Source organism: Cornus florida, unplaced genomic scaffold, assembly GCF_030987335.1.
Source record: "Cornus florida cultivar Cherokee Brave unplaced genomic scaffold, ASM3098733v1 CherokeeBrave_3.0.0_Hap2_Chr02, whole genome shotgun sequence".
In the NCBI taxonomy this organism is placed as follows: Eukaryota; Viridiplantae; Streptophyta; class Magnoliopsida; order Cornales; family Cornaceae; genus Cornus; species Cornus florida.
Genome location: NW_026775572.1, coordinates 14,786,852 through 14,813,448, shown reverse-complemented (window position 1 = coordinate 14,813,448; position 26,597 = coordinate 14,786,852). Strand labels below are relative to the sequence as shown.

The 26,597-nt window shown below is 29.0% G+C and overlaps 1 protein-coding gene and 1 long non-coding RNA gene across 2 annotated transcripts; one reads left to right on the top strand and one right to left on the bottom strand.

Moving 5' to 3' along the window:
- Positions 1-7,377: 7,377 nt before the first annotated feature.
- On the bottom strand, positions 7,378-9,973 carry LOC132293805 (lysine histidine transporter-like 8). The gene is made up of 5 exons (XM_059791432.1): positions 9,478-9,973; positions 9,061-9,194; positions 8,424-8,863; positions 8,081-8,212; positions 7,378-7,969 (listed from the first exon to the last, which is right to left on the bottom strand). Exons 1-5 carry the CDS (start codon positions 9,735-9,737, stop codon positions 7,451-7,453), a joined length of 1,485 nt encoding a protein of 494 aa, XP_059647415.1. The 5' UTR covers positions 9,738-9,973; the 3' UTR covers positions 7,378-7,450.
- A 13,285-nt stretch (positions 9,974-23,258) lies between these two features.
- Positions 23,259-25,943, top strand: LOC132293804 (uncharacterized). Its single transcript, XR_009477920.1, has 2 exons — positions 23,259-23,574; positions 25,729-25,943. It is a non-coding gene; the product is annotated as an uncharacterized LOC132293804 (long non-coding RNA).
- The last annotated feature ends 654 nt before the right edge of the window (positions 25,944-26,597 follow it).

Sequence of the window (26,597 nt, the reverse complement as noted above, 5' to 3'; positions counted from 1 at the left end):
TGTCTTTGGGCAAACAAACTTAATTCAGTAGAACATCCATTCACACCGTGTTTCGAACCGAAAATATCTCTGCTGACATGCTTATAGCACAAGAATATGGTTTCTTTGCTTAGTACATTAGGATTCTTCAAAAGGAATGAAAATTGGTCTCTCATTTTTATCCGGTCCTAATTGTCAAAGGTGTTGCAAATTTTGAATTGACGAGACTTATGTTGCATTAAGGAATACTGCTTTAAATTTGAAATTAGGTACCACAATAATTCCGTTTCCAAGCAAAGCTTTCGCAATTACAATTGTAGAAGTGCATCGGATTTTGGGTGTCCTTGGTGGAGCAACCAGAAGACAGATTTTGGAGCCGACCAGGTTACATAATTAGTATGCATGCCACAATGGTTCCCAGACCTTGGGTGCCTCAGCTCTTAGTAATATATATTGATAGTTGAGAAGGATTCCTGACTGCCCAACTACCGAGGCGACCGTCACTTTATCAAGATAATTAAAATAAGGCTTTCCATCATTTTTTATTTTTTTATTTTCAACTTTAAAATAGATCGAATTTATTGAACATTGATAAAGTCTAAAGAAGCCTTGAACTCCTGTTTGTATTCACAGAAATTTCAATTATCGAATTATCTTTCACTTTGGGACTTGGGCAGAGCTAGTGTCTGCCCAGGGTACATGCTCCCTTCCCCAATACAATATTTAGTTAATATTCAATTTATTTGTATACATATATATATATATTAATTAGGAAAAGACATGTACGATGCACGTGTTAAAGGTTTTATAAATAATGTGATAAACTTTTATAGAAAATAAAACAACCAATTTGTGGTAGATTTTATAAAAATTATTTTATTTTCTTTAAATATATTATTGTTTAATTATATTTTCTTTATTAAAAAAACTCATAATAAATAGATAAATATGTAATATGTGTTAAAATTTTATAAAAACTCTTTTAAAAACTCTTTTTATATCAATTAATAAATATTTTTTTATATTAATAATTCTTGTCTAATTAGATTTAAAAAAATAAATAAATAGGTAATTTGTGTTAGAGTTTTGTAGAAACTCTATTAAAACTTCTTTTTATATTAATTAATAAATAATTTTTTATATTAACAATACTTGTCTAATTAGATTTTTTTTATTCAAAAACTCAAAATAAATAGATAAATAGGCTATTTGTGATAGAGTTTTTATAGAAAATCAAAAAATATATCTTTGTCTAATGTATTATAATTTTATTGAAAATAAAATATGTAATTTGTGGTACAGTTTTTCTAGTCTAATTAGATTTTCTTTTATCAAAAAACTAATAATAAATAAATAAATAGGCAATTTGTGTTAAAGTTTAATAGAAACTCTCTTAAAAACTCTTTTTATATCAATTAATAAATATTTTTTATATTAATAATTCTTGTCTAATTAAACTTCTTTTTATTAAAAAACTCATAATAAATAAATAAATAGGTAATTTGTGTTAGAGTTTTATAGAAACTCTTTTAAAACCTTTTTTTTAGATCAATTAATAAATAAATTTTTACTTTAATAATACTTGTTTAATTAGATTCCCTTTTATTAAAAACTCTTAATAAATATATAAATAGGTAATTTCTGTTAGAATTTTATAGAAACTCTTTAAATATTATATCTTTGTCTAGTGTGATAGAGTTTTATTAAAAATAAAATCTGTAACTTGTGATACAATTTTATAGAAATTATTTTATTTTCTTTAAATATATCCTTGTCTAATTAGATTTAATTTTATTAAGAAACTCATAATAAAAGTTAATTTGCAGTACAGTTTTAGAAAAATTATTTTATTTTATATATCAATTAATAAATATTTTTTAAATCAATAATTCTTGTCTAATTATATTTTCTTTTATTAAAAAATTCATAATAATAATAAATAAATAAGTTAATTTAAATTTTATTAGATAGATTTTAGAGTTTGGTAGAGTTTATATATATATATATATATATATATATAAACTCCTTTCATAGCAATTAATAAATATTTTTTACATATAAATAGATACTTAAATACTATAACTCTTTGCAGATTTAATAATAGTATAGATCAAAACTCTTTTTATATCAATTAATAAATATTTTTTTATAAAAATAAATAAATACTGAAATACTTCGGCAAAGCTTCTATATTTTACTCTAAAAGTTAGATTTTCTTTTATTAAAAAATTCATAACGATAAATAGATAAATAGGTTAATTTGAATTTCATTAGGTAGATTTTAGAGTTTCATTAGTTAATTTAAAAAATTTACGAAAACTCTTTTCATATCAATTAATAAATATTTTTTTTATACAAATAAATAAATACTAAAATACTGAAACTCATTGCACATTTAATAAATATTTTTTATATAAGTAAATAAATACTAAAATTTTATATTTTTTATTAAAAAATACATAATAATCAATAGATAAATAGGTTAATTTTAATTTTATTAGGTAGATTTTAGAGTTTTACAGAATTTTTTATTTTATTTTATAAAAACTCTTTTCATATCAATTAATAAATATTTTTTTATATAAATAAATAAATACTGAAACTCTTTGGCAGAGTTTCTATATCCTGTATTTTATATATAAATAAATAAATACTGAAACTCTTTAACTGAGCTTTTGTAATTCTGCGTCTATGCCCCTCTGAATTTCACTCTTTTTATCCATTAAAAAATATTTTATAATAAATAAATAAATAGCTAATTTGTGTTAGAGTTTAATACAAACTCTGTTAAAAACTCATTTTATATCAATTAATAAATATTTTTTATACTAATAATTCTAGTCTAATTAGATTTCTTTTGATTTAAAAACTTATAGTAAATAGATAAATAGGTAATTTGTATTAGATATTTATTTGAAAACCTCTTTTTATATTAATTAATAAATAATTTTCTATATTCATAATATTTATCTAATTAGATTTCCTTTTATGAAAAACTCATAATAAAAGCTAATTTGTGGTAGCGTTTTTTAAAAAAATAGATAATTTGTGATAGAATTTTATAGAAATTATTTTATTTTCTTTAAATATATCCTTCTCTAATTTTATTTTATTTTAGTAAGAAACTCGTAATAAAAGCTAATTTGTGGTAGAGTTTTAGAAAAATGAATTTATTTTATATATCAATTAATAAATATTTTTTATATAAATAATTCTTGTCTAATTAGATTTTCTTTTATTAAAAAATGCATAATAATAAATAGATAAATAGGTTAATTTGAATTTTATTAGGTAGATTTTAGAGTTAGCTTATTTGTGATAGGTTTTATAGAAATTTTTTATTTTCTTTAAATATATTATTTTTTAATTTTATTTTTTTATTAAAAAAATTCATAATAATTAGATAAATAGGTAATATGTGTTAGAGTTTTATAGAAAATATTTTTAAAACTCTTTTTATATGGATTAATAAATATTTTAATAATTCTTGTCAAATTAGATTAGGTTTTATTAAAAAAACTTATAATAAAAGGTAATTTGAGATAGAATTTTAGAAAAATTATTTTATTTTTTATATTAATAATTCTTGTCTAATTAGATTTTCTTCTATTAAAAAACTTATAATAAATAAATAAATAGGTAATTTGTGAGTTTAATATAAACTCTTTTAAAAATTCTTTTTATTTCAATTAATAAATATTTTTTCTTTTAATAATTCTTGTCTAATTAGATTTACTATTGTTAAAAAAAATTCATAATAAATAGATAAATAGGTAATTTGTGTTAGAGTTTTATAGAAACTCTTTTCAACCTCTTTTTATATCAATTAATAAATAATTTTTTATATTAATAATACTTGTCTAATTAGATATCCTTTTATTAAAAAAAACTCACAATAAATAGATAAATAGGTAATTTGTGTTAGAGTTTTATAGAAACTCTTTAAATATATCTTTGCTTAGTGTGATAAGTTTTATTGAAAATAAAATAGGTAATTTATGATAGCCTTTTATACAAACTATTTTATTTTCTTTAAATATATCCTAATTTAATTAGATTTAATTTTATTAAGAAACTCATAATAAAAGCTAATTTGTGGTAGAGTTTTAGAAAAATTATTCTATTTTATATATCAATTAATGAATATTTTTTATATTAATAATTGTTGTCTAATTAATTTTCTTTTATTTAAAAATTCATAAAAGTAAATAGATAAATAGGTTAATTTAAATTTTATTATGTAGATTTTATTGTTTTATAGAGTTTTTTTTTATTTTTTATATATATATATAAAAACACTTTTCATATCAATTAATAAATATTTTTTATATGAATAGATAAATACTTAAATATTGAAACACTTTGCACATCTAATAATAGTATAGATAAAAAATCTTTTTATATCAATTAATAAATATTTTTTTATATAAATAAATAAATACTGAAACTCTATTTTACTCTGAAATTATGGATTTCTATAATTCTCAATTTCTGAAAGGCCGAGAAAGTAGTATTACACTTGATCTTAGCCAAAAAACCAAGAAAGGTTAGCCAAAAGGCCGACCCAAAAAAATTTAGTACTACACTTGATCTTAGCCAAAAGGCCAAAAAAGTGTGATTATTATTATTTTAACTCTATAGTTTTATAAGAGACTTTCATGCAATCCTTTATACTTAAAACGAATGTGGGACTTTGTAATTTGAATTAAACTCTTTTTATATTTTGTTAATTCGAATTAATTTTAATTTTATTAGGTAATTTTGAATTTTATAGAATTTATATCAATTAATAAATAAATACTGAAATACTGTAATAATTAATGAGAGTAGTATAATATAATTTGTTAATTTGAATTTTATTAAGTAATTACTGTTATTATATTTTGTGTGAGTAGTATAGTATAATTTGAATTTATTATATTTTGTGTGAGTAGTAGTATACTATAAAATTTAATACTACACTTGATCTTAGCCAAAAGGCTAAGAAGATGTGATTATTATTGCTTTAGCTTTATAATTTTATAAGAGGCTTTCATGTAATCCTTTTTACTTAAAACGAATGTGAGACTTTATAATTTGAATTAAACGCTTTTTATATTTTGTTAATTTGAATTAATTTTAATTTTATTAGGTAATTTTGAGTTTTATAGAATTTATATAGTGGGATATAATAATTAATGAGAGCTCTTTATTGTGAATTAAACTCTTTTATATTTTGTTAATTTGAATTACTTTGAATTTTATTAAATAATTTTGAGTTTTATAGAATTTATATCAATTAATAAATAAATACTATACAAAGGCCGAGAAAGTAGTACTACACTTGATTTTAGCCAAAAGATCAAAAAAGGTTAGTCAAAAGATCGACCCAAAAAAATTTAGTACTACACTTGATCTTAGCCAAAAAGCTGAGAAGGTGTGATTATTATTTCTTTAACTCTATAGTTTTATAAGAGGCTTTCATGTAATCCTTTTTACTTAAAATTAATGTGGGACTTTATAATTTGAATTAAATTCTTTTTATATTTTGTTAATTTGAATTAATTTTAATTTTATTTGGTAATTTTGAGTTTTATAGAATAAATTGAAACTCTTTGCACAAAGGTCGAGAAAGTAGTATTACACTTGATCTTAGCCAAAAGACCAATAAAGGTTAGCCAAAAGGTCGACCCAAAAAAATTTAGTACTACATTTGATCTTATCCAAAAGGCCGAGAAGGTGTGATTATTATTTCTTTAGCTCTATAGTTTTATAAAAGGTTTTCATGTAATCCTTTTTACTTAAAACCAGTATGGGACTTTGTAATTTGAATTAAACTCTTTTTAAATTTTGATAATTTTAATTAATTTAAATTTTATTAGGTAATTTTGAGTTTTATAGCACAAAGGCAGAGAAAGTAATACTACACTTGATCTTAGCCAAAAGATTAAGAAAGGTTAACCAAAAGGTCAACCCAAAAAAATTTAGTATTACACTTGATCTTAGCCAAAAAGCTGAGATGGTGTGATTATTATTTCTTTAACTCAATAATTTTATAAGTGATTTTCATATAATTCTTTTTACTTAAAACCAATGTGGGACTTTATAATTTGAATTAAACTTTTTTTATATTTTATTAATTTGAATTAATTTAAATTTTATTAGGTAATTTTGAGTTTTATAGAATTTATATCAATTAATAAATAAATACGAAATACTGAAACACTGAAACACATTTAATAATAGTATAGATATGTATGAAAATTTCAATATAATGTCCTCCCTAAAATTTGTAATTTCTAAAGTTATCTATTAAAAATTTTCTTTTATTCTTTAAATTCTTTTGATTTCCTTAAAAAAAAGTAGTTTGTATTTACAGAAATTCGAATTATCTTTTACCTTGGGACTTGGGCGGAGCCAGTGTGCCCAGAGACATGTCCCCTGCCCTGACCTGACCAATATAATATTTAGTTAATATTCAATTTATTTGTGTGTATATATATATATATATATATATATATGAAAATTTCAATATAATGTCCTCCCTAAAATTTGTAATTTCTAAAGTTATCTCTTAAAATTTTTCCTTTTTCTCTTTAAATTCTTTTGATTTCTTTATAATAAAAAAAAAGTTTAAATTTCCCTTTTTTAATTAAACCCTAATTTTTTTCTTTTCAAAGTTCTCAATTTTCTTTCCTTCTTCTTCTTCTTTTTTCTTTCCTACTTAAAATCATTTTTCTATCCTTTTTCTTCTTTTTTCTTTTCAACTTCTTAAAATTATTCTTTTTTACTTACGTAAGATGTATGTAATATGTAATTTTTTTTCTTTATAAAGTTGATGGATAAAATTTTCATACATTACTTCCAAAATACAATTATTTTAGTTCTTATATTAGTCAAATATTTATAGTTTTTTAGTGAAGAAGAAACCTTAGTGAAGAAGGAAAGAAGCAGTGAAGAAAAAGTGAGATCTTTCATCATCCAACTTTGGAAGATTGCTGCAATTAAGTCATCCACTTGTAGGAGACAAGCTCATGCTACCACATCCAATTTAAAGATCATGTGTAGCACTGAGTTAGTGCATTGTTGACATATGATCTACTTAAAACCAGATTTCCACACAACTTTTGAACTTTGTCTTAGCATTTAAATTAAAATAAAAAATCACTGCACCTATCGACTGTTCTTCGCAGTACCAAATTGTAGTTCTTCAAAGTCAGAAAAAGCTAAACTTTGATTATTATTTTCTTTTTCTTTGGTGAGTATTAACTTCTCTGGTTAGTTATATATCTTTTGATTAATACAAACTGATAAATGCATAAATTCAGCAGATTCGTGATCTAATTTCCTCTAACAGAACTGATTTGGTGGGGGGCATTGTCCAAATTGAGTGAAGTAGATTCAAAGTAACCTCAAATATGATAATGGGGAAAAATGAGTTAGTACTATTCAACAACTTTCATACATTGTTCTCTATGATATATGCCCTTACTTAGTAAGGGTTGAAGAAATTGGCATCTAAACCTCTGTTCACCACATTCCACACACCTCCAGCAACTATCAAGACACTTAACGTCACGCCTAAACAACCAAGCCCTAAGTTTAGGCACCACATTGCACCATGTGGACGGGGTTTGTTGATCGCCATCCACATGAAACATGGGTAAACAAAGGTTAAAGGCAGTGCGATCCCTCCAATGATAGGTGTCAGGCTTGACAAGAATGGGAAAGTCACGGAGATGAAGAATGTCACTCCCCCAAAGAAGACTTTGAACCCTGAGCGGAGCCATTTTGGACACGGCTTGTTTTTCTTGGTGACGTATATGCGCTGCAAGTTGTCGAAGACTGGCATTGCATAGATTTGGTACAAACTTACACAATTAATGAATACTATTACATGTATTAAGCCCATCACAAACTTTGACGTGTTGTGTTTATGGAATTTCAAGTACGCGCTTAATATCCCTGCATTCACAGCTTTCTGGCCCAACTTCCCTCCATTTGCAGCTATCTGTCATTTTAAGTCCAAGCCACATCGTTAATTGCTCGAGATCATTTTGCAAGTCTATGAGAGAAATCTTTGAAGCTAAAGGAAAATCAAATCAAAGCAAGTGTTGCTTACCCCGTTACCATAAGCCCAGTATCCACCTATTGCAAGGGGAAACATACACAAGGAAATCAGCAGATATGACATTTTCACGCCTCTCCACATTGGCTTAACTGATGAATGTTTTGGACTTGAAGGCAGTGTTCCCTGCATCAATATAATTAGTAGCAATTAGAGGTAACCCATGTCGGGACACCTAAGGTTAGACCAGGGCATTGGTCTGAACAATAGGCCAGATCAACAGCACTATGTTGTACAGCAGTGGACGGCCAGGATCACTCACATGTATGGCAGACTCCTAAACAACTTCAAAATAACCAAAATTTGGACTCAAATGACTCATGATTGAATGATTTACCTGTATTTCAAGCACAAGATTGTGACCTCTGAAAGAAAGAGCAATGATCCCTATGGCATTCAGTACACCTCGAATCCTACCCATGTCAGTTGTGGCTGTCTTAGATGGATCATAAGATATGCCATCAGGCCTACCATTTACAATTGGCATAACCCACATCAGTGTGCAATAAACTATAGCTGTTACTGCACCAATCACTGAAATCCCAGCTAGCGAATTCAAGTTGGGAAAAAACATAGCCACAGCAATGGCCAAGCATACAAAAACCAGGAACCACTCTGCTCCGCTCAATGTCTTGGAATTGCAAGTGAGCTCATCCCCACACACTATTTGATAGAAACTCTCCATGGTCCCTCCCCCGATGATAATCAGGATGACACATGTACCTCCCGATAGATACATGACTGGAAATATAGCTAGCAACTTGCCCAATTTTAAACCTGAAATCATCCACACATCATCATATCATCTTCTTTAGCTCCACTTGTACGTACGCGCATATATACATGTATAAAGTGCTACTCCACTCTTGACATTGGAAAGTCAAATGTACACATGATCGGGTTCAGGTCATAATGGAACAACTTTACACATTAATACATACATATAAATGTATATAAATTATACACATACTTACCAAAGGCTGTTATTGATAGGTGGAGGAATCTGCTGTAACGAATTCCAGTATCTGATTCATGAAGATTCACAAGAAGCCAAGTAGTATAAAGCTGCCATAGAAATGCCAGAGACAATAATAGAATACCCCAAAACCTGACACCATATAGAAGTTGACCCAACAAGTCAATGAACATGTGAAGTAAGCTTTATTATATACAATTTAATCAGTTCAAGTTCAAAAGGGCTACCAAATAATACTTCGTTTCTATGTTAGCAACATAATTTCATCAATTGTTCTGTTTTCCTCTGTTTTATCCATCACTTCAATCAGTAACGAAACCATGGTTTAATTCATACTCGTGTGTGTTTGAGTGTGTGCTAAGTTATAATTTAATTCAATATCATATAAAAAGGGTATAGAAATTAGGTGATTTACCATCCAAGGGCAGTGAACGCAATTGGAAGTGCAAGAGCATGAATTCCAATCCCTGAAGAGAGAAGATGGAATGCGGAGTTACAGGTGTTGCCTTTTCGGGACGATGTGATGGGAAGCCAAGCGTCCTGTGGGATGGGCTGTGTCTGTGTGTGGTGATGGTGTGAGCCTTCAGCCTCACCTTTAGGGCTTGCTATGTCCACAGTAATGACTTGCAGTTGTACGCCTTCGACGGAGGTTTGGTGGTGAATTTTTGGTTCCATGGCTAGCCGCTTTGAGACCACCTTCTTCCACCTCCTCCTCCGCCTACTAGTAGTATATATTACTATTAATTAATTATATATATATATATATATATATATATATATATATCTATGACTATATATAATTTGTATATAGTGGTAGAGATGTATACTGGTATGCAAGCAATGTGCTGGATGAATGAACGTAATTGTTGGCTATAAAAGGGCATTTGTTAATGGGCATACTAGTCATACATCCCACATACACCTACCTATTATATACTACGTAGGTGATAGTATCCTATGAGGTGTAATCAGTGACGTAAGTACGATGACGTCATATATATATATATATATATATATATATATATATATATAGATATATATATGTATGTATGTATGTATGAAGTGATCGTCAATTAAAGCCAACCATAGACTTTGATTCTGAAATCCTTGAAAATGGAGAATGTCCAAACGTAAATGCTATTTCAATGGGAGGGTCCTCCAAACTAATATCGGTGCATCCTTGACTTATTTATACTATTTCACAACCGGATCTAGAAAATTATTTGAGGCAATAATAATTTTTTTTAATAATTTCAGTAGAATAATAGTAATATTTTAGACATATATAACTGAAAAATAACAAATTAAAAAGATACATTAGAACCCCTGAATTCCATGCCTAAACTTTTATTATAATATCACCTCACTGCTCTTTCTTTACCTCACAAATTATATGAGGCATTTTTATCACACAAATTAACTAACACTCAGTTTTATAATTTTATTTCAATTAAAAAAATTATAATTTAAGAGCAAGCCACCTTACACTGGACTACTTTAAAGTGTGTATAATGTATATTACCATTTATATGGAGCATATATATATATATATATATATATATATATATATATAGGTGAAGACAGTTGATAAAAAAAAATTGGGAAGAATCTTTTCACTCTATGAGAAGGGAGGGAAGGAAAAGCAATAAACAGAGAAAAGATACTCCAATTATTAGGGAGGCATTGGCAATATTTCCACACCAATTTTATCCACAGTCCTTACTTTAAAAAAAAAGAAAAAGAAAATGACTAGAAAGACATGAGCTCATTAATACTTCACCCATTATTATATAGGACAATACTTATTTATTTGTAGATAACCCAATTATAAATGTACACAGTGTTTGTAATTACAAAATTAAAATAATAAATAAGGAAAACACATAGAGTGATTGAATTTATTTCAAAAAAAATTATTTTCTTTATTTATTAATTTCCAAATTTGGAAATAACAGACAATATGTACATTTGTGATTGGAGCACATCAGCGGTCAGTAGAGTAATTTCTTAATTTTGAAATAACAGATAATACATTTGTGATTGGAGCACATCAACGGTCAGTAGAGATCAACTCACGATGAGTAGGTAAGTATTGTCCTATTTTATAATAGGGTTAATTACACTCACACCCCCTGAGGTTTGTTCTATTGATAGGTAGATGAAAGTTGGGCTCTTTTTGAACACTCACACCCCTTGTCAGAAATTTAACTCAAACAGGCCCTTAGAAGATGGAAAAGGACAAAATTACCCTTCAATAAAATATTAAGTTTTAATCTAAAATATTAAAATGACAAAATTACCCTTTAACATTATTACCGCATGTTTCTCTCTTACAAACCCAGAAATCTGCAACTCTCACATCTACCCTTTTCACTTTCGTGAGAAACCCACCACCACCACTTCCACCATTGTCACCCTTTTACACACGGTGTTGGGAAACGTGCAAGTTTTTAAAACTTTTGAGGGATTTAAAATCACGGATCTTGATTCATCACACAGAGACAAGTTTTATGCAAAGATAAATAAAAGATGATGCATAATTCAATAAACAGATTGAATACTTACATCAAAGGTCTGAGTAAACCTTTTGAACTTTCCTCTAAAGTGAATGTTCTCACTTATTGTAGATCCCTTTAGCAAGATCATTTCTCCTTCCGTTCGATTATTATCTTCCCTTTAGGAATCACCAATATGCCTTGATGAATGACCTTGGAATCTAGGCTGGTGGTAGCCTCCTTTAGAAGAGAAAACAAAACCCTAAAATCTAGAAAGAGAAAGTGTATTCCTTTTTCTTGTTCTCCAAGTCACACCTAAAATATACATGAACTCATGTATATATAGGCAAAATAAAAATAAGAATAAGGAAACAATAAATCATTCTCCATCTCTAATTCAACTTTCTCAATCCTAATATGACTCCAATATCAACTTGGGCTATTGGTGAGAATCCTTTTGGGCTTACTATTTTCTTGGCTCCTATAAATTAATAATTGGTCCGGTCCATTAAACCATGGACCCAATTCAATTAATTCATAAATTAATTTCTACTCCACTAAAAGAAATTAATTGCACTCCAATTAAATAGTAAATAACCTCTAAGTCAATGTTGCACTTTGACCCCTCTATGCTTAATTATTTATCGGATAATTAAAGCCATCAATCCGACAACATAATTAATATAATTATTTTGTTACCTTTGATTATTTCCGACTCGATCACAATAAAATATTTATTTGACAAAAAATAATAATAATAAATATATATAGAAAACATTTGTTTAAAACATACGAAGGCCTTCGAATTTAATTTGTGATCAACCATAATCAAAACAAAATAAATACAAATAGTACTGATGCAAATATTGAGAATATAGACCTCTAATTATTAATTACATAATTACCCAAAGTGTCGATCTAAGGATCCCGAGGTATCTGCCGAACAAATCAAAGTAATTATTAATTAATAAAAGAGTCTATACTTCTCTCATGCTTGAGAGTCAAAAGCCATGACTGTGATAGAGAGCAATTGCATACGACAGCTCTCGCAATATATCTCAATCTATCGTGGACTCGGTTTAAGTCTTAACTAATTAAATGTCCATCCATAATTACCGACTTTAAACCATTTATGATTACTAATTTATATCATAGTATTAATTGTCATTACATACATATATAAATATATTTTGTAATCAAGCAGACACCATCAATTCCATAAAGAATCGAAAAATAATACATTCCATTCACCAATTGTATAATTCTTTAATAATAATATCCAAATAAGAAACCATGACTTTTACAATCCAAAATTAGAATTTGCTATGCTAGGGCACACATATCCTAATAGACGGAACCAACTATTTTTAGACTAATAAATCAAACACCACAACCACTTAACAGTCCCGCCACCACCACTTCATAGCCCCGTCACCACCACTTCACACTCCCACATCTCATATCTCTCTATATATATATGTATATATATGTGGGAAAAAACCTGTTTCATATATATATATATATATATATATATATATATATATATATATGTATATAAACAAAGATAAAAAAAAATAATAAAAAAAAACACCATCAGATTCACAGCAATTAAACCCACTTGAAACTCAAATATTTTACTGTGGCTTTTGCTTCTAGACCAGCTATTCAAATTGCCCATAAATTGGATTTATTGGCTATAAGCAGCAAAAATAAAATAATCTTTGATGATGTATTTTCATCCAAAATAAATCAATCAAACCCAAGATTCCCAAATTCAGGGATTTGGGTTTAGCATGGGTATTGGTAATTCAGAGCATGGATATATACACACACACACACTATATACATAGAAATTACCCAATTTAATTTGGTAATCTAGAACATAGCAAAATAGCTGCATACAGTGAAGCACTTCAATGTGATGAAGTCAACCACCCCGATGAAGTTACCGGCAACGATGATAGGGTTTGATGAAGCGAAGATGATGGGGTTTGATGGGTTCTCCACGATATCTGCCACCGCTTCTGTCTTTCTCCACCCACAATTATATACAACCACCCACCCTTCTCTTCCCCCTCTCTCCCACCACCACCAGCCTACCACTAAAATAGCACGAATAGTGACATTATGTATCAAACCAACCCAATCGGATCGATACGCTTGGTAAATGGCTGAATTGAAGCCTAATTTTGACCAAACTGTAATCTACTCCGTACATTTTTTTTTTTTTACCTGACAATACACTCTGGAACTTGACAAAGATGAAGCCAAAGCAAGGGCATTCAAGTCATTTAACAAATTAAATGTAGGTGTTGACAATTCAAAGGGCATTTAGGTCATTTTATTATGTGTCATATGTGACTGGGGAGTCTTTGTTAACTTTACCAAACTTGAGGGGGTGTCATTGTTCAAAAAGAGACTAACTTTCATCTGTCTGTCAATAAAGCAAACCTTAGGGGGTGTGAACGTAATTAACCCTTTATAATACCATAACTATTTTTTTATTTATTTAAACTTTAACTTTTTTTTACCTTATTTTCTTCTTCTATTATAGTTTTTTTTTTTAAAGATATTATTTATTAAGCATAAAAAATAAAATAATTTATGACAAATTATATAGGTCTTTTATCATCAACTAGGTGAAATTCAATATTCAAAGCATCCCAATTTAATTCTTAAAAAAAAAAAAAGAAAAAAAAAAAAAAAAAAAACATGATACTTGAGTCATTCCAACCCTTGAATGATGGGGCCCACTACCACATTCATGATTCAAGGGCTACCATTGCCTTGGGATACCATACCTTCGGGGTATTTAATACTTTTTCTCAAGACGGAGGTTAAAAAACGCGAGAGACCAAAAAAATTAAATATTAGAGAGAGGGGAGGGCAGTTGTAGTATTTGAGAAAAATAGTAATTTAATTATAAAGTTATGGTTAAAAGTATCATTTCCTTTTAAGATTAAAGTGTAAATATTGTCTCCCTAATTATTTTATTGTCTTATTTATTACCATTATTATTTTATTTTAATTCTATATTGATAATAGCTATTTATTGAAATTTGAAAGGTGTAATTCTAGAATGTTGAGTTATAAAATTATTGTCTAATTTATATGTTGTATATGTAGAATTTATTAGACCTATTAATAAGATTTGATGTATTATGTCGTCGATGTCTTACAATTTGTGTTCAAATTCCCTACCTCCTTAGACCTACCATAATTTAAGATGCAAGCACCATTAAGTTAATGTTGTCAACTGCAAAATGGAGGATTAATTGACTGAGAACCCAAACTTGCCTTCACAGGTAAGAAAAAGTGAGAAACGTGTCAAATTATAAGAGAATAGTAATAAAATAAAATAAATAAATAACAAGGAACATCTCAGGCATTGTTTGCTGCATTTTTATATTAAATTATATATTAAAAAAAAAAATATATATCAGAGGGTAAGTTTGTATCTAATAATTAAATTACTAACTAAATAAAAGCTCATAAAGAATATATTAAAAAAAATAAGGTGATTTCCGCCCCCCTCCCTCTTTTTTCACGTGTAGCGATACTTGAAAGTTGAAACACTTAATCTGGTCTAAGGAAAAACTTGCTGATCTTTCGACATTAGTCAAAAAAATATTGATATCACAAGCTGGGCCCTGAATTAGGTGTGGAAGCTGAGAGGGTTAATCACGTGGACCTTGTGGTCATCAATGGAAGCTATCAACTTTAGATGAGGAAAGAAGCTTCTGACTGGTCTCCTGTGCTTGCAGTCCCTTTTCCATGGCCGTCTAAATATTTTTACATAGTTCCAAGGCCAATTATGTGTGTGTGTGTGTGTTATAATTTATTCAGATCATATAAATCTTAAATTATATACTGTAATAATAATTTTCCATGAACATGTTACCTAAGTTGCGGAAAAGCATATCCTTTGACTTAAAGTTCCAAACTTCTATGACCCTAGACATTGTCTCTACATCGTATGCTATTATTGACCTTTAGCTTTTGCAAATTGCAAATTGCAAATTGTTATTTTGCTACATTAAGTTATAAGTTATTATCAACTGCAAACGCGTTGTAATTGAGACCAACTTACACGGTAAATCACTCTTAAACAATGAGTAATGTTGATTTTTGAATAAAAAGACTTTTAAAAATAACAATTTTTTTTTAAAAAATATTTATTTTAACATCAAAACATTTATGTAATCGATACACTAGAATAGATAATAATATCATTTTTCACAAATAATTTATGTTGGTGGCGCTATTTTAATATAAGTTGCATAATCACCTCTTGGTGATACAACTCACCGATGCATCACATCACCGATCTGAAAATGGCAATGACAAGATCTCATGAAATCAGCAGTTTTTAAAGAGAAATAATTATGTGGGCCGTCTCGGCCCATTTTTTACTGGGCCTAAACAATCGACAGAAGCTGTTTGTTTCAACTTTTGCTTTCACGCTTCTCATGCCCACCACTACTCATAGACATGGACTTGATGTAAAGTAACACTATTGACTTAAAGTAAAGCAAATTTCTACCTAAGAAATTATTAAATGGTTCGCAAACACAATCATATCACGTATACCCTTCTTTTAAACTGTTTTTCAGAATCAATTCAGTGCTTCTGTTTGATCAAGAATCATCATCTTTCTAGGAGATTCATTTCTCATCTTCTGTTTTTGCCAAGAATCATTCTTTTTATCACATTGATTTTCTTTTCTTCTTTTCACACGCTGTCAGTGTAGATAATTATGTCTTAAGTGATTTTTAAATTATTAATTATCTATCAGAAATACAAACCAATAGATGAATTCAATAAAATAAAGTACTCAGTATTTATAAAGTTGAAAGTTGAATTCCCTAGAACCTTATGTCACATTGGTTTGGTACCACTCGGCACTCACTTCTAAGCAGAAATGAATGGACGATGTTTTTTGACAAACAAAAATAATTCTTTTTACCAAAAATAAAAAAAATGGGTATATTATATGTCAGCATACGAGTTTGAAAAAGACACCTCTGAAAATATTGTAAAATTTCTCCAATCAACACCTATAGTAGTTGACAGAAAAAATCAAAGACTATACTGTCACTATCCAGCGAGGAATCCTACTTTCGCACCTTGATTATTATCATTTTCTTATTTATCTTAAAAAGACAAAATCTTAAAAATACCCACTTAAATTTTCACAATATGTCATTATATATTCTTATTGTTTATGTCCGTTTCACTCTCATACTTTCTGGTCCTTCATTACCTCACAATCTTATTATCATTATTATTATTATTTTTTTTTTTGGTCATTCCAAAGGCTCAAAGGCCGAGCCAAAGCGACAATACAGAAGTATAAAGTTAAGTCAAAAAAGACATACAAATCTTGAAACAAAACAAATAAAATGAGGAACGAACTTCAAATTTGTAGAGGAAATAGAGTCCAAAACTCTGTAAACAAACTATTATGAGAGAATATAACAAATAGGAGAGACCCAAAAATCTGACCATTATTACGACAACTGTTTTAAAACTATAACCACAAGGCGTTTCGACACCCACACACTCCACACAAGATCAAATCAAAAAGAAAAAGATCCAATCAAGACGAAAAAACCGACATTATGCTCACACGTAAATGTAATATACGGTATATACCTTATAAAGATGCCATAGGTTTCTCACACAGATGGCCCATCACTTGTCAGTATAATCTTTTTGTCATAGCATAATATTATTTGGCACACAACATTTCGCAATTTCAATGATATTATGAGGATCATATTATACAAGAATTAAAATTGAAACATGATGTTCAAATTGTCAAGATAATATGATTTTTTTTTATTTTTAATATTAATACGATCAATTATATTCTAAGATATTGTTTTTTTTTGACGCCATTAAAGTAATTGAACAGTGGCTAATGGTCGAAGCTTCTGATAGAGACAGAAAGGACAGCACTCGCACTCGGCATTAAGTTTAAGGATGCCAAATCAGGCATTATTCACTTTGTAATCTAATCTTAATCTAATTCCAATTCAAGTTCAGATTTCTTTACAATAATATATTAAATTCTTTCTTTCCTTATTTTTTTTTATTATTTTTTTTTTCTTGGTTCCCTCTGTTCAATTCTTATAATTTTATTTTATTATTATTATTTTTTTAAGTTAAAAGGTTTTGATTGGACGATTTCAAAGTGATCCAGGACTCTATAATAATTTTATCAATTTTTTTTTTGTCATTAAAATAATAATTTAATATTCTTTTTCTCTTAAATTAGGCGGAAGGGAACATCAACAGTGACTCGAAAGTAAGACGGAAGTGACAAAACAACTAAAGCAGCATTCAAAAAAAAGTATATAAATTATGAAAGTGGAATGCTCTTTTGCTGACATTCCTTACCAATTGAGATGCATTATTGAACCCTTTATTAAAAGGCTAAAAGATGGAGAAATTATTAAATAGTTTTGAATTAGAAGGTGATTGATTTTTAAAAAAAGCAAGGAAGTATGGATATAGACACGGAACATGAATGCGATATTTTTAAAAAAATAAATAAATAAATAAATATAAATACGATATGAATATGTCAAAAAATAATAATTTAATATATTATTATATATAAAACTTAATAGTTTTTGTTCATTTCATCTATACAAATCATGAATAAAATCACTAATTTAAAGTTCAGAGCTAAATGCTTGTTATTTTTATTTTTTTAATATATATTATTTTTTAATTAATTCATAATATAATTTAAATTTTATTGAATTCCATTCTTCCAAATATATATATATATATATAAAATAAAATTACAAAACTATCCCACGAAAGTGTCCAGAAAGTTGTCTAACAAAAAAATAAAATATTTTAATTTTAGTACAGTTCTAATCATGTCCGAGGCTGTTTCCATGTGTCTAACGTTCAACAAAGCCTAGACACTCTTAAATGAAATATCGTGTTTTTTAAGTTGATTAAAAAAAAATTAAAAAACAATAAAGAATAAATAAGGACTCTTTGTCAATTTTTAAAAATAACAAAAACACGTTTCCAGATTTTTATCCCAATCAATAATCCCATGTCAAATCAATTGGAGGAGTGTCCTAGGCACTCGATCATTACCAAACTGACTATAATATTTTTCTGTCCGTGAAGATCCAGCCAAAGCGCTTTCGACTTCTAATAGGCTCTTAACTAAATCAGAATCATTCTCCACGAGTCCATGAGAAGTGATCCCGGTTGGAGTTGGATCACATATGATGGTTGTTGCATCCAAAGTTGACTAGTTTCCCTAAACCAACCCAATTTAGTAGTGCTGGACAATATTTCCCTTCCATGAAAACGAGATGGTGATGCAGCCCAGCATATATGGGTGATGTGGTCCATACAAAGTTGTGTACTAAAATTAAAAATGGATCAATTATTTTTATTTATTTATTTATTTTTTAACGGCCGATAACGTTTCTCTCCGTGACCATAGAGAGGGTCTTTCTCAATCTCCTATAAGATAACCGAATTTGCTAAAATTGAAAATTAAGTATGGAAAATTTTAAACATTAAATTTTAGGCATTGAAATTTTAAATATTCAATGTATTAATTTGAAAATTTATTTTATAATGTTTTAATTTTAAGTGTTGAATTCATTAAAATTGTTTATTAAATACAAAATCTAAAGTCTGAAAGTTGTTCAAATTACATTTTTGCCCTCAATATTTGATACTCATAATAATTTTATATTTAATAAAACAATCACATTCGCTAAATAAAATATATCAATTTAATAATGAATATTATTGTCAAATCTAATAATAAATATGTCAAATCAAACTTAAATAATTAAAATTATTCATGCAGTACTCTAAATTTAAAATAATGTTTTTTTAAATAAAAAAAAAATTATTCTATCATGAAATTTACTGTCATTAACATTTATTTAAAAAGTACCAACCAAACCGAATATATATAAAAGAGTTTTTCAAAAAAGAGAACTTACTTATAATGCTCGGTTTCAAAAGCGGGAAAAGTCATGAAGTATTGATTATTTCAAAGTAGAGTAGTTACAGGGGCAAAGCCAGGTTTGCAAAGTAAGAGAGGTTAAAGATAATAAAATTTGAAGATGAACACAATAAAAGTAGTAAAATATTAGAATTTTTTTTTTTTTTTTTTTTTTTTTTTTTTTTTTTTTTTTTTTTGTAGAATTGAGATATGGTAAGGGTATATTGTGTATTCAAAATGGTCTTACTTCCATGTTCAATTAACTAGATAATGAAATTGATCATTTTTTTACTCAATCTGAGAGGACTTAGAAACCTAATTTACCAAGTTTAGATCTCAACTTAAAATTAAGTATAAAAACATGTTTGTTATCTACCATCAAAGTACCCATTGGAATTCATTTTCCGTGTAAAAATAAAATAAAAAATTATCCAATTGAATTTTGAACATCCATTCAACTATTAATTGATAAAGGTGCTTAGATTTTAAAATAAGACTACTCTAGGGAATATGGGTTTATATCCTAATTTGAATGAAAAGTTGGATGTTTCCTCACTTTTTAATAGTTGTAAACTTTTTGAATTGTGGTTTCTAATTAACATAATTTATGCTCTTGCTTAAGGGAGAAAATTTCAAAGATAAACACATGAACAGTTTGAAGAAGGATAGTAGCAGCATATAGCCCAGATAAACATATGAACCGTTGGGCTAATAGGAAGAGGAAGAGTACTACTACAAATTGATTACATATGCACTGGGCTTATATGAACAGTAATACTATTTTTTTTTTTTTTTAATTGAACCTGGGCTATAGCCCAGGTCAACCCATTAATGGTTCCTCCTTAAGTAGTTAATAAAAATAAAAATAAAAAAATTTAAAACCTAGTAACTTACCCACTTTTGCAACAAGGGATAAGCAATCTTTCTTGCGCTTAAAAATTTTACTCTCTTTTAGGTTGTACTTACCATCGTAAGCGGTATCCAAAAATTTTATCTTTTAAAAAGCCCATAAAGACATGGATATATGTTATATGAAAAACAATTTATAGCTTTATTATTTAGCGGAAAAAACAAAAGTTATATTTTCATACCTAATCCATTTTGAGGATTTTCTTAAATTTGGACAAGTTATACACCTAGGGGTGCACACGGTTCCAGTCGGAACCGGAACCGTTCACAACGGTTCCTAAAAAACGGAATCGGAACCATATAGATTAAAATCGAACCGGAACCGAACCGTAGAGTTCGGTTCCATGAGAACCGTTAACCATGAGTTGAGAGCGCCTGAAGCTTGCGAACCCGAACTGGAACAGCAGCGATGGAACTGAAAGATATGGGTTTTGATGTTTTTGAACCATCTGAAATGATATGCCGACAAATCTGAAATATATGGGTTTTGAAAGGTAAAGGTAAATATTTTTCAGAGACTTCTTTTTTGGAGGCTAGAGTAAAAAAGAGCTCCAGCTGGGCTTGGAAAAGCATGTGTAGTTGCAAAGAGGTTCTCAAGAGAGGTTTATGATGGAGGGTGGGTACAGGTGATGGTGTTAATGTATGGACAGACCCTTGGGTTCCAAATTTGCCAAGATTCAACATTATTTCAACCTGTCCTGAAGGTTTCTCTGTTAAACTTGCTAGAGAGAGAGAGAGAGAGGGGCAAGTTCAGATCTGAGAACGAAAGACAAGTACAGAGTCGAGAGAATAGAGATGGAAGCGAAGTTCAGATCTGAGAAAGAAAGGCAAGTTCAGAGTCGATTGAATAGAGATGGAGGCGATTGATTTAGAATCTTTAGATGGTTAGATGAGGTTTCAAACATGTGGCTGCTTGTAGGCCTTTAGTTTAAAATAACTAATTAAATATATAATTATATATATATATATATATATATATATATATATATATGGTTTCGGTTCTTACCAGGTCCCACGGGCTGGAACCGGAACCGGAACTGTACACTCACGGTTCCGAAATTAAGAACCGGGATTAGAACCGGAACCGAAACCGTGAGAACCGGAAAAAACGGTTTTGGTTCTGGTTCCGGTTCCACAGTTCCGGTTCTTTTGTGCACCCCTATATACACCATTTATAGTATTCTTTAGATTAACAAATATTTGTAATATAATATCTTATTATAATACAAGGACATTATTGTCTTTTCAAACTTAAAGTTATTTTCGGACAATGATAAATGAATTTAGAAAAATTAAAATAATAAAAATTGAATAGTCCTGTAATTTGTTCAAACCTTAAAAAGACGGTATAGTGTAATTTAATATTTTTATTGTATTGTATAATGTACACATAAAAATATTCCATGTATATACGGGAGAATCCCGTATGTATCAGAAATTAGCTTATGTAATCAGTGCTTTTGGGAGATGACTTTTTCGTAGGCATTAGCCGAGTGGACTATCTTTGCACTGGGTGTATGGTGAATATTCTAAGAGATTGTTGAGGAGGTCATTAAAGTCTTTAAACAATGGCTTACTATGGTTGAAGCTTCTCATTGAGACAAAAACGACAGCTCGCATTAGGCATTATTCACTTGTAAGGTTTTCAGTTGTGGTATCGGTCGCATTCGGGTGTAACGGACTTAGATGAGTATCGGTATTACGTAACGGTATCAATTATCGCACTCTTAAATTTTTTTCAAACACACACATGTTAACTAAAATCAAGGACGGATTCAGAAATTGTTAATGGGATGAATTAATATTTTTTGGGTGGGCTAATACTAATAATAATAATAATAAATTTGGACCGGGCTAAAATTGACTATAGTTTTTGGATGGGCTCAGGGCCACCCAGCCCAAAATGCACCGCGACTTCTTATAACATAATTTGATAAAGATGACTCTAAGAGACTCCAAACTTATGCTCGGTGTACAAACTACAAAGTATAAAGCCACACACAGTCACGCAACCCACTTTTTTCAAATCAAAGGTAAACTCTAAGAGACAATCATTGTTGTTTTTGTTGAAAGTTTGCTCTACATATTGTCCAATATACTCAGCTTTCCAATTTTTTATTTTTTATATATTTTTTTTTTTGTCTTTTTAATCTAGCAAACAGACTGCAAGTCTGCAAAGTGCAAACATAAAAAAGCTAATGTGGCTGGTATGGGAAAAAACATAACTGAGCGTAACGCAGGTAATAAAGGCGTACCGGTCGATCCTGTTGTGAATCGGTATAGATAACTTAGAAATTTGTATATGTATTGGTTAATACGGTGAACACTGTTTGTAATCTATAGTCTAATCAAAATCCATGATTTCTTTATACTTATTAAATTTTTATAGGTTTACCGATTTTTTAGTTGAAGAATTTTATGTGAGCACTTGCATTTTTATCATTTTTCTAGTCATTTTGATATTCATGCATTTTTATTTTATTACCGGAAATTATGATTTAAGTTGCAAATGTGTTTAATTTAGTTAAATGTCATTTGTTTATTTCATAAAGGGCATTATGGACTTTTTGTTTTACAAATGGTATATATGGTATTTGATTATTTTATATAGGGCAAAGTAGACTTTTAGTAGGCACATGGCATAATTGGCATTTAGAAATAATGAAAGGACTTTTTGGTCATTTTTGCGTGGTCTTGCATATGACTAATTGTGAGCTTGACACATGGGGGTTTACATGGCCACATATTGTGTGTGTGTGTGTGATGACATATAGTATTACAATTGAATGGGATAGACACAAAACACAATCTGCAAAATGCCATTTTTCATCCCTTTGTTCTCCTTCATAGTAGTCTTCTTTACATGACAGTTTGAAGCTTTTGTGTTGGGATTTTGGGAACGGTTTGTGAATGAAAAGTGTAGTTGATGTCTTGGGCTTCATTTTGGTAGCAAAGTTGCAATCATTTCTTCACTGCTGGGATTTTAAAATCTTATTTGAAAAGGGAAGGGTTGGTTGAATTTCAAGAGGTGTTCTTCATCTTTTTGCAAAATTGGTAGCTTACTTTGGATTGCTTTAAATTGTTGGTAGCTGGGTTTTCAAGCTGCAAAGAGGTAGGATTGTCTAACCCTCAATTCCTTTGCCTTTAGTAAGTTAATTTCTTTCAAATTTTGAGTTGCAAAGTGTATACAAATAAAACTGAAATTCTGTGCTTCTAAAACTTAATTACATGCAACTGTTTTGCTCAATTCATGTAAATTCGTAATTTATCTTTTAGAGATGATTTGATATTATGATAATATAGTTAATTAGATTTCATTGAGATTTGGTTTCATTTAAATTGGTTGAAAAATGAATTTATTACTAATTTTTGAAGTTATAGTGTTCTTGCTGGAAATTCTGGGTTGGGGGCAAATTTTGTTCGAATTTTTCTCATCAAACCTGATATAAATGGTAAGGGATTTTGATGAAGTAACATTTTATCTTGAAAATATAGTCTTTAAACTTTCAATGGGCTTTGGATTCACTTAATTTGGATGAGAATTGAATTTTTTATGATTTTTCAAAGTTGGAAGCAACAGGCTGGAAATCAGTTTTCTGGGCAGAATTTATTTCAAAATTTTGGATCAAAACTGTTCCAATTGGGAAGGGATTTTGTTAAACTAAATTGACACTTTCAAAGTACATTGTTTAAGCTTTCATTAGGCTTTGGAATCACTCAATTTGACATATAATTGAAATTATTATGAATTTTCAAAGATGGAGGTAACAAGCTGCGTATGAATTGTTAACAACTAGTAGAGGTTGTTTTAACCCTCACACCCTTTGTTTCCTTGTGAATTAAATCTTTTAAATTGAACCATTATATGACTTAAATTAGGCTTTCTTTACAAGCATGTTGTGTAATTAAAATCTGAAATTTTATAACTTAGACAGAAATGATGCGTTATGTGTTTTAAATATGGAATTTGAGCTCTTAAAATGTTGTTGATGTTTATGTGCTTAAAAACTGAAATTCAAGTAATCACAATGGTTGTATTGTTATTGTTTGACAATCTAGAAATTATATATTTAGTTCACTTCAATTATGGATTGTTTTGTTATAAGTTTGATGTTGTAATAGTGTTCAAAGAACTGAATGATACATTGTCCTTGAAACATGCTGCCATGATAAATTTGCTGTCAAAGCGTGTCCATAGAATTTCTATATGTTTTCTATGTCTTATAACTTCTATGTTGTATAGATTAGATGACAACATACTTGAGTTGATTTCTTGAAGGCTGTGATAGTATGTCATTGTGAAGCTTGCTGCCATGATATATTTGTTGCCAAAATATGTTTATAAAATTGGATTTTGATGTGAGTAATGATATGGTATTATAATATTGTGAAGCATGTGCATTCATCCATAGTATTGGGTATGAAAGAAAAGGGGAAAGTGTTTTGAAATGAAAGTGAAAGGGATTTTTGGGAGAAAAAATTTTGATAAAATGGTTTTTATGAAAACCCGAACGCTGCGGGGGTACCAACAGTTCGTGGAGTTAATGTAACCAAGAGGAAACTAGGGAGATCGTCCGAGCGTAGTTGAGCTATCTGGGCTCCAAATGACGCCGCGGGGGTACCAAGGGTCAAGGACAGTAGCCAATTCTTCTCTCGGCGCTGAGGGGTTACCGAAGGGGGTTACATTAACAGTTTGAAAAGTGACGGTTGGTTTTGGAAAAATGGGGAGCGATATCGCATGACATTGCACCCATTGCATGGCATATCCATTCATGCCTTGGTTTGAAAATGTGATATTGTGGTTATTTCTCTCCCGGCATGAATGTGGTAAATATGGAGTAATAGAGATGGATATTCTCAGTTTGTGTTTATGATTAGACATGAGTAGTTATCTTTTTGTCTAGGTGCAGTAATTCATTAATGCTAAAGGGTTCCTTAGGTATTAATAGAAGGATAGTCCTTTCACGGTACAAGGGTTTACCTTTAGACTAATGGTTGTGCTAATTAGAAAGGTGATACTTTGTATAGAAGGTTGTATTAAGGGGAATGATTTTGACTCTGCTTATATGGCACTTTATATTATTCTGTGTTGACTGTTTTTGTGTGATAGCATGATTATGTGATGATTATTTTCCTCCTGACTAGCATGACTCCCTTTCTGATTCCTATTCTTTGTTTGGATTCATGAGGGTATTAAGGAGTGGTGGTTAGACATTTCATACTGAGTTATGGTTGCTCATTCCTATTACATATACATTTTTTTCAGGTTATGGACAAGAGGTCGTAGAGGGATTTCCTCCACAGCCATGGATGGATGTTGGATTCTATTTGGTTATTTATCTTTGTCTAAATGGGAAATGTATATTTTGAGACCAGTATGTATATTTGTAAATATTTTTCCAAACAGATCGTGTTTAAATATTGTAATTAAAGGATTATGGGATTTTACGTATGAAACCTCCTTTCATATTTTTAGATAAAGTGTGAACGGGGAACTTTATTTAAAATGATTTTGAATCAAGTGATTTTTCTATTATCAGCTATGGACATTAAAGTTTTATTAAATTTTTTTTTTTTTTTTTTTTTTTTTGACATTGTTCCAAGGCTCGGTCAGACATTTCTGAATACAAACATTTCTTTATTCTGTTTTATATTCACAACCTAGATTACGGTTGAGGGTCATGACATTTTAATTGAATTAGATATGACTATTTAACAATTTCTCTTTAATCACTAAACATATAATAAAATGCAAAAGAAGATGGAAAGTAACAGAACTAGAAAAGGAACCAAATAAGTGTGTGAATTATTGAGATGTCTTATCATGATGGATTCCAAAAATTATGTAAGGATGTAATAATAATTTTTTTAAATATTTTTAAGGGGTAATAGAAATATTTTATGGGTATATAATTAAAAAAAAAAAAAAAAACAAAACAATACGGGTATATGCTATATGAAACACATACAGTTTAAAGACCATTAAATCATGTAAGCATCAAAATTTGTTATATGAAACACATAAAGACACACTCAATCTGGGTATATGTTATATGAAACACAATTTATATGTTCATACATAACGGCATTAGAATATTTTTTTATCTTTTACGAGTCTTCAACAAGGGTACCAAA